Source organism: Halichoerus grypus, chromosome 6 (genome assembly GCF_964656455.1).
Source record: "Halichoerus grypus chromosome 6, mHalGry1.hap1.1, whole genome shotgun sequence".
Taxonomy (NCBI): Eukaryota; Metazoa; Chordata; class Mammalia; order Carnivora; family Phocidae; genus Halichoerus; species Halichoerus grypus.
The window spans coordinates 153,793,773-153,807,724 of NC_135717.1; the positions used below are offsets into that span (position 1 = coordinate 153,793,773).

General features: G+C 38.7%; 1 protein-coding gene across 3 annotated transcripts in view; it reads right to left on the reverse strand.

Annotated features, from left to right (window-relative positions):
* FGD6 (FYVE, RhoGEF and PH domain containing 6) overlaps positions 1-13,952 on the reverse strand; it is a 106,783-nt gene that overhangs the window by 39,708 nt on the left and 53,123 nt on the right. For all 3 annotated transcript variants that reach the window (XM_078076419.1, XM_078076418.1, XM_078076420.1), the window contains exons 6-7: positions 3,548-3,699; positions 879-1,035 (exon numbers count right to left, since the gene is read on the reverse strand). In XM_078076419.1, the coding sequence (XP_077932545.1) occupies positions 879-1,035; positions 3,548-3,699 (309 nt within the window). The remainder of the gene's footprint in view (positions 1-878; positions 1,036-3,547; positions 3,700-13,952) is intronic.

A 13,952-nucleotide genomic window follows, 5' to 3' on the forward strand; every position in this document is an offset into this window, starting at 1 on the left:
TAAATTTGTGTTTAATGTACAAATAAGAAATCAGCAATATCTTAATACTTCTAAAACTTTTCTAGTTTTGCGTGACTAGAATTCGCTGATTTTTTTTAGTTACAAAAGAGAGAAATGAGTATTAAAACATATAATAATTCACATTTTACCCAAGATTGGGGGAAGGACTTAAATTGTAGTTAAAACTAATTTTTAAGAGATGTATTATATCATTTATCCCCAATCAAATCAGGCTTGTACTCTCATAGCTTTGAGTCCAAACACAATGCTTTGGTTATAAACACGTCATTAATTTTTCTTAACTTTGACACTGAATCTGTGTTACTTATTTATCTAAAGGGAAACAAATTACATTTTCCATCCTTCACTGTAGATTAGTTGTTAGAAGAATAAAAGGAAAGGTTGAGTTAAAAATAAGAAATGTTTCTAGAGTAGTCAAATTCAGAGACAGAAGGATATAATGGTGGTCACCAGGGGCTGGGGGCGGGGAAAATGGGATGCTGTTTTAGCCATAGTTTCAGTTTTGCAACGTTAAGATGAAGAGAGTTGTAGAGATTGGTTGCAAAACAACATAAAGGTACTTAACGCTACTGAACCATACACTTAAAAACGGTTAAGATGGTTAAGTTTTATTTTATGTGGTATTTCTCCACAATTTAAAAAAAGGAGACCGATCAACATATTCTAGCATGCAATCATAGATTTTTCAAAATTAAATCTTGTACACACTTTCTCACCTTTTAATTTGCTCAACCCCTTTTTGACTTTGAAGGGATTATATTTTAATATCTTTTTGTTTTCAACGATTACAAATTATTACAGCTTTAAAAACAACAAATAAAGAAAAAGGGTTCAACATTATATGGGAGCAAAAATACCTCAAAATCTCTAACAACAGCAGCAAAAGCTGGGTTCTTCTTGCACTGCTCATCCAGCAAAGCTATATTTTTGTCAAATTCTTTGATGTACGTGGAATACATTTTTAGATATGGTCCCTTCTTTACAAAGATATCAGCAATTCTATGTTGTTCAGTCCTAAGATAGAGAAGAGATGCACAAAAACATGAAAAGAGTCATTGACGTCTCCAAAACATATCTAATATCCAATGAGAGTCCCGTGACTAAGCCATCAGGGCGTCTTCTTCTCCCTTCTTATAAGACATCTCCTATCCCCAAATGCCTACTCTTCACCATTCCCACTGCCACCATCACATGTCGCCTGGATTTTGCCAGCCCTCTGACTGGTCTCCCCACTTCTACCATCTCATCCTACTGTGCAGCCAGAGAGTCTAAAAACGTATATTACACCATGTGACTTCCAAGGGCCTCCTATGGGACTCAGCAGGAAAACAAACTCCTTCCCTTGGCTTACAAAAGCCCCACTGGTCCTGTGGCTGCCTACTTTTCTGACCCATTTCATGATTCTCTCCTTCTTTCTCAGTCCTCTCCAACCACACTGGCCATCTTTACATTCCTTTGACATACGGAGTCATTCCCACTTTGCAAACTTTTACTAATGGCTTTGCATGCCTGGAAATAGGAAACCCTGGCCAGTTCTTCCTTTTCATTCAGATGTCACGTTAAAGTCCTTTCCTTTCCAGAGGGCCTTCCTTGGCCACCCAATCTTCACTCGCCAGCACGTCATCTTATTTTACATCTTTCCAGATCACAAATTGCTTGTATCTTGTTTCTTGTCCATTTTTCTGGTTCTCCCCCACCTAAAATGTCTACTCCATGAGGGCAAGAGCCTTATCTATTTTGTGCAATGTGATACTCCCGCCATGCTTAGAGCCCTGACCAGCACACCATAGATAACTCAAAACCTTGTTGAATGCAGAAATGAAGTATTTCAACAGTTATTAAAAGCCAATGTAAAAATAAACGTTATTTTAGAAAGCATACTAAAACCAAAGAATATGTCTTAACTTGAAGGCCCCTGAGAGAAAAATATTTTAGTAAGTAGAAAATATCTTATCCAAGGATCAGAAGAATTTTATGTCAGTAACAAGTGTAGCTTTTCCCATAAATATCGTTTTAGCTGTCCCTTTCATCAATTTAGTCTGTTTCTTAGGAATGCTTAATACTTTAACGTAGAACATCTATCGATCTAAACTTGAGAAAACCTTTACACAAGCAAAAAATAAATTTAAGCCTCTTTTAACACCCCTTGCATACATATGCGTATCTTTTAAAGGCAATTGAGTAATTTTACTTTTTTTTTAAAATTTTTATAAGAATGACAAAGTATATATAGGAAAATTCTTTGTAATCACATTTTATTTCTATCGTGACTTTTAAAAATACCTTTTAGTCATTTCTCAGTCCTTAACCCTGTGTTATTTTACACTTAGGCTACAGCTAGGAATTAATCATTCATCTAACATATTTTCCCAACATGCAGAGGCAGGATATTTCCAAAACGGGCAAGAGGTATTTTTCTAGAAAAGAAAGCTTACGGGGAAATTTTGATCATGAAAGTAGGTGACACTATTTTGTTATGCTAATCATTTGGGGTTCCCCAGGGACAATAAATTCTCAAAACCCCTAGAACAAATATTCTACATATTTCCGAAGATGTCACCAAAGTGTCTGCTTACTTTCTACAACCCAAGGAAGTAGTTAACCTTTTGGTATTCTTTTCCAGTTTGGAAATCTATAGCCTACAATGATATCATACACATGTAAATTTTCTAAACCAAACAAACATATTATCTCAGTGAATGGCCTATTTCCCAAAATGTAAAGAAAGATTCATGAAATTCCAGAAAAGATAATGAAACATTTAAAAACTTTTCAATGTGAATATATCAAGTAAATTCCCTCAATCTCAAAAACCTTGATTATCACCTACAGAAAGTTAAATTGGCTGAATATGGGCCCTTCTTGTTTTTGAGGCAATATTACCAAAGAACTTAAACATTTCTAGAATTGAGGTCAGTGTGTCAAGGTTGTGAATTTCGGCCATCTAAAATGACCAATCTAGGGGCGTCTGGGTGACTCAGTCAGTTAAGCGTCTGCCTTCACTCAGGTCATATTTCCGGGTCCTGGGATCTAGCCCCATGTCGGGGAGTCTGCTTCTCCCTTTGCCCCTCCCCCTGGCTCATTCTCCCTCTCTCCGCCCCCCCACTCTTTCCCTCTCACTTGCTCTCTCTCAAATAAATAAAATCTTGGAAAAAAATAAAATAAAATGACCAATCTACAGGTAACTGCCAAGAAATTCAATACATTGCAGGGGTGCCTGGGTGGCTCAGATGGTTAAGCGGCTGCCTTCGGCTCAGGTCATGATCCCAGGGTCCTGGAATCGAGTCCCACATCGGGCTCCTGGCTCAGCAGGAAGCCCGCTTCTCCCTCTCCCTCTGCCTCTCCCCCTGCTCATGCTCTCTCTCTCTCTCTGTATCTCTGTGTCTCAAATGAATAAAAAAAAAAAAAGAAATTCAATACATTGCAACAACTCAATGTAAGGAACACCACCTCTCTGTCACAAGCCAGGCCCTTATGGCTTCATCTAAAATTGGGACTCTGGGAAAGCTGATCAGTCCATTTTTACCAGTTTGACATTCTTTCCTCCAGTTCCTTCAGGAGATCCCGGTTGAGCTCATACAGCTGAGGCAAGTAGTACAGGATCTGATTTAGGATCCGGTCCTCAATCACGGGTTTCCCAAGGTGCCTGGAAGCATGGGCCACTGCATCTCGGAAATCCTATTACAGTTCAGAGAAGGAAAAATAACATACATAGACATAAAATTTGACATAAAGCTTTTTCCCCCAGTGCTTCTCTTTAAAACAACATAAATCACAAACTGTATTTTCCATGTAGAATTACAAATTGAAAGTGCCCACTTCCTTCTATCCCACTTAGCTAGATAGAAAAAACAAAAACAAAAACAAAAAACCCACCACAACAAAGTGGCTAGGGTAGATATTTGGTTTTAAAACAGTCTGTATATTTCTCTTAAATCTTTTGATCTCCAAACTTCGTAATTATATTAAAGGGTATCTGGAAATTGTATTGCTAAGTAGCCTTTAAACTTATTCCAATAGTGCTATATGAACACAATCCATTCATTTTAGAAGTCCCCAAGAGATCTCACTTAATTTTATTATGGAAAGTCCCTTTGTTCACTTTCAGTAATTATTTCCCAACAACAAGAGCATTCTAGGTAAAGCATGTGGAGGAGACTGGCACATTCTTGATAATCAGAGAATACTAGATCCAGTATTACTGTGTTTCCCTGGGCTAGCCTCATTTTCCTCATCTGTTAAGTGGGTTATGAGACTTTCATATCACACATCATCAGATAACACACTTAAAGCTTTTTGCAATGTGTTTGGCACACAGAATCAACAAAATATTTCCACTATGGACCTTAAACTCTCCTCTCCCTCCTCTGACTTCTCGATAAATTCACCAGGATTTACATTTTTCACAAATAAAAAATTTTCTCCTTGTATATTCTTTTCTGTCAGCTTTTCCCTAGAAAATTATTTACATACCATGTTTTAATACAAGTCCACACCATCCCATCCTGTCACCGCAGAGGACTTGGAAAGGGTGGTGGTGTCTGAGATCCTAATTGTCTGGTTTCATCCTATCTGGAGGCCCACCCGCAGGGGATAAGTAAAACAATAGTGGAATCTGTTCCAAGGTCCTAAGGACTCAAAAACAGAGACTGCTCCTTCTCAGAAACAGCAGGTTTAATTGAAACCTTAAAGCAAAGGTTGGGTAAAACACTCTGCTAGGCTTCAACTTCCTTTATCTTTATTTCTAAGTACTTTCCCTTCAGGGATTCACTGGGCAAATGAAATAGACAAAAAAGATCCTTGTTTCTCCCCTGATCTCTTCAACCCCTTGCCTCCAACATATATACATTAACCATAGGCATTTCTTATGCTTCTTGTAAAGGACAAAAACCTTACGTAAAACTTAAAAGTACATGAAAGGATTCCTTTCCTAAAGGATGGTCATTTCAGACAATTCAAATCCTCCTGTGCCGAACAGGTGCCGATAAACCCTTCACTCAGGCTTCAGTTCCTGGGACTAACTTTATTGGTCCAACAGTCACATTGGCCCAAAGGAACCAAGTACTTACAGCAGTAACTAAAGAACTACTTTTACAGCTAATTACTGTAATATAAAATAGAAATTTGTAACTTGCATAAACTCCAATCTAGAAAACCACACAAAACATCTCCAGAAACCAAATGGATATTGGCCAAATTCCACCTCCCAGCAGCTTGTTTCTATTAGCATTCACATTTACTAAGAGAAAATAGAGCTACTTAATGCTTTTGAAAGCCATTAGATTTTTCCATCAGGAAGAACTACAGAATATATTTACATGTCACAAATAACTTCCTCAATTCTAACAATATTCAAAGCACAAACATCTTCTATAGTACTTTCTTTTTTTTTTTTTTGGTATCAGTTTAATGATTACTATAACTTAAATGCAAAAATTCCTTGTCCAGCAAAGCAATAAGCACTGCCCTTTCTTCTGGTAGAATAAATAATGAATATGTTTGTCCCCTGGCAGCAAGATGACTTTTATTTTCCAGTTGGAAGGTATTTCCTCAGTCACAGCAGTGAGAGTAGCCATTAAGCAGCTAAGTAGCTTAAGGACCCTATTTGACACGGCTTTTGCCAGACTCTTGCATTCCATATGTCTGCCACCATTGCCAAAAGGGAAACTTGTTTATTTAAGAAACATTAAACAGAGGCCAGCCAAATTCACACTGGGCTGACCAGTGAGAGGGCTGCCTCTAACTAGAGGTGTCTGTCACATTATCGGGCAAAGCATCACTTTTTCCAGCATTACAGGATGATGACAGGTAGCTCTGGATGAACTAGTGGCCCATACTGTCCTTGTTAAAATTATGAGTAGCACGATAAAATATAATAGAAATTTAATAATTAAAAGGGCCAAAGAGGGGCGCCTGGGTGGCTCAGTTGGTTGAACGTCTGCCTTCGGCTCAGGTCATGACTCCAGGGTCCTGGGATTGAGCCCCCCATCGGGCTCCTTGCTCAGCAGGAGGCCTTCTTCTCCCTCTCCACTCCCCCTGCTTGTGTTCCCTCTCTTGCTGTGTCTCTATCAAATAAATAAAATAAAATAAAAAATCTTTAAAAGAGCAAAAGAAGAACAATAGAGACGATAGGAATTTAGAATTTCTATCTACCTATTACAAATTCTTCCTAGGACCCAGGAAGTTACATATTCTTTTTTTTTTTTAAGGATTTTATTTATTTATTTAGAGAAAGAGCATGTGTGCACACATGCACATGCATGAGGGAAGGGGGGAGGAGGAGAGGGGGAGGGAAAGCATCTCAAGCAGACTCTGGGCTGAGCGCAGAGTCCAATGCAGGGCTTGATCTCCCGACCTGAGCCGAAGCCAAGAGTTGGACATTTAACTGACTGAAGCAGCCAGGTGCCCCAGGAAGTCATATATTCTAAGTAGGCATTACTAGGGCCATCAATTAGTCTTCATGGTACCTTTTTGAAAAGAGAAAAGGGCCCCCCTTACCCTAGACCAATGCAACTCACACCAAGGCCTTCATAATTGTACATAGCAGCTCTGGCCCAAAGCTCATTCCCTCACCTCTTGGGTCACCATTCCCTGAAAGCAACCTACTATGGCCCCAGTGCCAGATGTAACTAATTCATACAAGAACTACACGCAGAATCTTTAACTTCTCTGTTCTTCATGAACCTCAACCATTTCCAGAACTGCTGCCACTAGAAGGAGGAAAACATTTTTTTTTTTTTTTTTTAATAAAAAGGATGATTACAACATATGTCTGGTTATTTTTCTAAATGCTAACAGCCAGGATAATTTGGGCAAGTGTGATGACACTTCAGAGCCAGAGGCAAAACTATTTTGGGGCAGAGGAATTTAAATTCCCCAACACCTCCTTGACTAAATCAGTGAGGATGCAAGACCACACGACTGGCACTTCAAAAATTAGATCCAGAGTATACTTTTCCACACTGGAAAAGCTGGGTAATTAAAATGGAAGGGGTGTGGAAACGGGTGTGAAAATGTGAGGCAAGCAATAGAGTTTACTGATATCAATCACATGTACTTCAGTCTATGCTTCCAACATAAAACCCACCAAAGATTCTGTATGTAAAATGGAACCACCTACACTCCAGTTTCTCATTACAGTAACCAAATGTCTGTTCAACTTGGCATTTTTAGAAAGAGAAATAGGCTCCTGAATTATAAAGCATATCACAATATTATTCTTAATAATTCCCAGAAAATCTACAAATGAGAACCAGATCCAACTTCTAAAACACATTCAGTTCCTTTGAGGTAGTAACATACTAGCCTTACAAGCTCTGATCACTTGGGCAAGACCTAAGCAAAAACCAATGCAAATAAAATCATGTATGAACATCTAAAGCAGTGAAGCACAAAACAGATGGTCTTATTCACCGGGTCAGGCTTTATGTCTCTGGTGCCAAAGAGAAGTAAGTGACTTAATTAAGCTGTACGGACTGGGCTTCCTGACCTGAGGGCCTTACTTAACCACTATGATGACACAGTGGATTACAAAGACTAAATGGACATACAGATGGACGGGGAACTCTGCAGGGCTCCCTGCCTTCATAAAGGGCATTAAGAATCACTTCATATTAAGCAAAAGCAAAGCAGCTGTGAAGGTCAAAGAGCTATGATAAATATGCAGAAAGGGGTGTGAAACTATGAAGTAAATGTAGACGGGGTAGAAAGTACTAACATTAGCAATTTGATTTTGTTATTAAATTAAAATATCTGACCAATGAAATGATTCCTCCCTCTCGGTACGCTCAGACCTGGTGATATTATGCATAGTCATCAATGCATGCAAACTGTATAAAACATGACCAAAACCAATCCTTTATCTCCAGTCTCTAACTCCCTTAACAACATTAACAGACAATCATCATAATATATCCTAAGTGACCAATATCTAGCTTTATTTTCCTCTTTAGATGATGAAAAACTAGAATTTCTCTGGTTTTTGGACCAACTGAAGGAATTCTGAAAACAAGCTCATATACCCAAAGATGTACTACTATTCCCATGCTAGAAATGTCAAGTAATAATTTTTAATCAATTTCTGAACAATCACTAAGTGCAAGGTCTCAGAGAGACGAGAGTTCGAAGTCTGGCTTTGCCATTTAGTAATGGGTTACGTTTGCCAATTAGTTTTCTTCATTTAAGAAACAGAAATAACATCCATTTGATAGGGTTGTTAAGAGGATTAAAATAGACAATTTATGTAACATAGTTTTAGCGTGCTTCAAGGCATACAGAGAGTGCTCAGTAGAAGGCCATTTATTTAAGTAAAGAAGATTTGATTAATAATGATCACATGAATTTCATTTATGATCCACAAGTCCCTAAAAGTTTGGAAAGAGAACGCTGAAGTACAGGCATATCATGAGAAGGAAATACCAAAGTAGGGAAAACAAACACCTCAGCAGTAAGACAAAGGGGCTCTTAACAATGAACTTCATTCAGTGAAGGGCAGTCACATGAAGGAAGCTGCTCAGAAAGTAAAGGTTAGGCAGCCATGTGAAGAGATGCTAAAAGAGCATTCTTTACCACTAAAGAACAAATAAATGATCATTAAATGGTTAACAAGACTCAAAAGACAGGGTGTATTCAGTCAGAAAAGGATGAGGTTATTTTAAGACGGGGGGGGGGGGGTGGAGGAAACTGTAAGGTTCTGTGAGAAAGTCTTCTTTTTTATAATGCATTTTAAAAAAAGGAAAGATATATTTTAGTTACTAACAGACACATAGATGTCCAAGTAACTTTGCTTCTAACTCTATGGATTTTATTGAGAATCCTTCAAATTTTTAAGGTGTGTCCCAACCTAAAGAAATGAGTGAGGCAAAGATGCTTGGTTACTACTTTACTACTTAATTCTAAGCCCATCTTTGTCAAAAAAAGACGTCAAAGTCTCTGATCATTCTCTTGCAAAAATATATATATATTTTTAAATCATGCTATTTGAACAATCATAAAATAAATTAATAAGGCTGTTTATTAAACCAGTCTCCCATCAAAGGGAAAATAACGTAACAAAAACAACAAAAAATTTTATCACTTGTACTGAACTATATTAAGTATCTAAGGTGTTTTACCTATAAAATGTGCACTTATATACAATACAATAGCAACCTCTGGATTGGACAACATCTGCTACAACAGGGAAAAACAAATATAAACAACTAGAGTTTTACCAAGTACTATTTTATTCATCAGTTGTCTATCATTCATTCAACAGATATGAATTTACTGGGATTAGAATCAATGAAACATAAAAATCCCTGTCTTCATGGAACTTACCTTCTAGTGGAGGAAGAAACTTAGTAGGGTCTATTTCAGGAACAAACTATTTTGATTGAGTTAAAAGTCTATTTGATAACATCATAATTAAATAGTATGCATTTTAATTTATATAAGTTCTGAATAACAGAGCAATTTATTTTGAAGGCCCTCCACTTACCCTGCAGCTAAAACTATTTAAGTGCTTAACATTTATTTTGCATGATCTCAATTAATCGGCACATCTACTTTATTTTTTTAAAGATTTTTTTTTTTAAGATTTTTATTTATTTATTTGACAGAGAGATAGAGAGCACAAGTAGGCAGAGCGGCAGGCCGAGGGAGAGGGAGAAGCAGACTCCGACTGAGCCACCCAGGCGCCCTAAAGATTTTTTTTTTTTAAGTAATCTCTACACCCAATGTGGGACTCAAACTCACAACCCCAAGATCAAGAATCACACACTTCACTGACTGAGCCAGCTAGGTGCCCCATCATCACACCAACTTTATGAGATTATTATTATTCCCATTTTCCAGAAGAAACGAAGGCTTGACTAATTTGCATACGGTGGCAGAGGCAGAATTCTTAACCACTGATCAATTGGTCACACTCATTCATTTTACTAAAAGCCTTCCAATGAAGAGGAATGATGCTAGGTGCTGGAGATAGGATCCCTGCCCTCAGCTAGCTTACATTTTAGTAGAGTAGACCAAAAATAAGTAAACAAACAAATATACAAATTATATTAAATGCCAAGAACATGAAGGGAAAGTGAAAGAGAAAAGGATAGTCAAGGAAGGCCTCTCTGAGGAGGTTGCATTAAGCCCAAACTGGAAGGATAAAGAAAAAACTAGCTATGAACGAAATGAAGAACAAAGATTCCAGGAAACTGCAGTAGCAAAAGCTGTGAGCCAGAATAACCTTAGCACCGAACTAAGAGCTGGAAGGAGGCCTGTATGGCCAGAATGTGGTCAATGAGTGAGAGAACACCCCTCTTTCCCCAGCATCTCATCTTAGCAAGAGGCCAAATCATGTAACACCTTCTAGGCAGAGGGATCCATAATTTAATGACCCAACAAGAGAAAAAGCAATCATTATGCCAAGACAATAACCAGGACTATCAAAAGCAGACTGGGACATAAGGCCATTCTATTCACTAGCCTTGGGGAGTAACGTGGACTTTATTCTTAATGCAATGGGAATCATTTAAAGGGTTTTAAGCAGGGGAGTGACAAGCTCTAATACATATTTTAAGAAAAACTCTTAAAAAGGGAAAAAAAATCATTTAAGAAACAGATTGGGAAAAGGGTGAGAATGGAAACAGGAGTCCCTGTGAGGAGGCTGGAATGGTTGTCTGTGTAAGAGATGATATTCTGGACTCGGTAGCAGTAAAGTGGAAATAGAATCAGTAGGTTTGCTGATGGGTTGGCTGGAGAAGTAAGTGAGAGGGAGAACTAAAGAACAAATCCTAGTTTTCTGGCTTTGGCAGCCGCAGGGATAGCACTACCATTTTGAAAAGGGAAACACTGGTATTGGGTACTGACTTAGAGACACTGTGCCCCACTGGACTTTTTTAGAAATCTAGTTCAGAGGTGCCTGGCTGGCTCAGTCAGTAGAATGTGTGACTCTTGATCTTGGGGTTCCAAGTTCGAGCCCCACGTCGGGTGTAGAGATTACTTAAAAATAAAATCTTGAGGGGCGCCTGGGTGGCTCAGTCGTTAAGCGTCTGCCTTCGGCTCAGGTCATGATCCCGGGGTCCTGGGATCAAGCCCCACATCGGGCTCCCTGCTCAGCGGGAAGCCTGCTTCTCCCTCTCCCACTCCCCCTGCTTGTGTTCCCTCTCTCGCTGTGTCTCTCTCTGTCAAATAAATAAAATCTTGAAAAAATAAAAAAATAAAAAAAATAAAATCTTGAAAAAAAAAAAAAAAATCCAGTTCCAGTCCAGGAGCTCATGGCAGATACTGCAGAGCATGTATCACAATAAAACCCTAATTGTAAAGTCTTGCAACTGCTGCTACAGGCCCAGTTTTTCCTCACAAACACCAGGGAGATGAATCAAAGACCTCAACTGAATATACTGGCTCCTAGAATCTTGAGTTGATTTTAAACTGTATGCCTCCATCCAAGCCTACTTCCTTCCAGTGTCATAATAACTTAAATGATGAATTCTTTAGTCTAGATTTTAAGTTCTTTTTCTATGAGCTATGTCACCTAGTTCAGCAAATTCTAAACAAATGTCAGTGAGCTACAGTGATATATTAAAGTGATACATAAAGTGTTGGTGAGCTGCAGTGACAAATTTAAATTTTAAAAAATATTGGACATATTGCATACTGCAGATACTGAACTTGTCTGTCATCATAGAAAGATCTATTAATGCCATTCTAGAGTCTCTAATACAGAAAACTATTCATGGGAAATCACGTGTAACTGAAACAATAGCTTCTCCCAAGCCACTTGGATACCTGGTTTATTTCCAAAAAAAAAAATCCACTGGATTATATAAAAAGCCTGTTATTTAGATATTTTAAATCAGTCATATTCTAGGATATAACACAGACATGAACTCATTTCTATGAAGTCAGATAGCAGTAGTGCTCAGGATTAAAACTATCCATGTACTACCTTTGTGGCGTCCTTTTGGTAGAAGGGTAAATATGAGCTTTAACAGTGTGGTGGGGGTGGTGAAATGAAACAAGAAACTCTTTTGACTTCACCCACGATATGCTGGTAACAAGCCTCTCCTAGTAATGGCTCTCACCTGGCTAATGCTCTGTTGTTAACATTCCCATTACAGCCAGGCTCTGCTGAGTTAACATTTGCACATACCAGACAGGATGTTAACATGAGGTTGGCAGATGATCTATTCTCACTCCTACATGAAAGGCTTAAGAGGTTTTGAAAATGTACAAGTCAAGATGGGTTTTAGATGATTCACTCAACACCATCTGGGAAGAGGCCAAGGCCATCCATGAGATCTATCAGACCTGGGATGATACGGGAAATACTTCGCTCTGCTATCCATTCTTTTTTTTTTAAAGCTTTTATTTATTTATTTGAGAGAATAAGAGAGAGAGAGAGCATGAGAGGGGGAAGGGTCAGAGGGAGAAGCAGACTCCCTGCTGAGCAGGGAGCCCGATGCGGGACTGATCTTGGGACTCCAGGATCATGACCTGAACCAAAGGCAGCCACTTAACCAACTGAACCACCCAGGTGCCCCTGCTATCCATTCTTATAGTGTTTATGATTTGTTCCAAAAATACAGGGGTAAGAACAAGATAGTTTTTAATAATCAAATAAATAAACTAATGAAGCTTCTTTGTTTTTGTTAGAGAGAGAGAGAGGGAGCATGCATGAGTGCATGCAGGTGAGCGGGGGGGGGGGGGGCAGAGGGAGAGAGAGAGAGAATCTGAAGCAGGCTCCACACCCAGCACAGGAGCCTGGGGCTCCATCTCACGACCCTGAGATCCTGACCTGAGCTGAAATCAAGAGCTAGCCAGTGACCCCATTAAACTAATGAACTCTTAATTGCTTCTCTACCTACTGGAATCAGAACTTCCTTCATTAAAATGAAGTATTAGTACAGAGGAAAAAAGGCATTTGGAAGGAACAGAATTATAAAGGCTACTGTTTGATAACAGAATGAATTCTCATTCATTGATGTTCTATAAGGAAGATGAAGAAGGTAATGAAAGGCAATTTGAGCACCTATTGTATACTGTGTACAATACCAGGCTCTTTTCACATACTTTATTCCACAGATTCCTCACAACCAGAGAGATCGGTATTTGTATCCCCATCTTACAAATGAGGAAAGCTAGGCCAAAGGGTTAGACTATTTTCTGAAATTCACATAGCTATTAAGAAACAGAATTGGGGCGCCTGGGTGGCTCAGTTGTTTAAGGGTCCGACTCTTGGTTTTCACTCAGGTTATGATCTCAGTGGTCCTGAGGTCGAGCCCTGTGACCGACAGGCTCCCCACTCAGCAGAGAGCCTGCTCAGGGATTCTCTCCCTCTACCCCTCCCCCCATTCATACTTGTGTGCACTCTCTCCCTCTTTCTCTCTCTCAAAAGTAAATAAAGCTTAAAAAAGAAAGAAAGAAAGAAAGAAAGAAAGAAAGAAAGAAAGAAAGAAAGAAAGAAAGAAAGAAAGAGCAAACAATGTACTTAAGCAGGATAGGCACCGATATTTTTGCCAACATTCTCAAAGTGCAGTCCTTAAATTGTTATTGGTCTGCAAAGATATTAGTTAGAAGGGTGAATAAGGGATTGGAAACTTTTATGTCACCTTGACATGGCCATGACATTTCTAATGTATTTTACAAAAGTTCTGGTCCAACATGGATTGGAAATTTTAAAATCTAGTCCCTCACCACATTATGAGAAACACTACCCTAGCCTATAAGCACTATGAGGGGTGGGACTCTGCTGTTCATCGTGGAATCTTCGACATACGTTCCATGCAAGATTTGCTAAACTCCTGCACTGAAGTTCCAACTCAAGTTTTTCTGGCTCCATAGCATTGTTTGTCTCCATGAGCTTACCAATTGAATGCTTAAAATTTCCTTAGAGAGGTCCTATTTCTATTTAAACATGTTGATCAGAAAATATGTCAAATAAGTACAATTTGTTT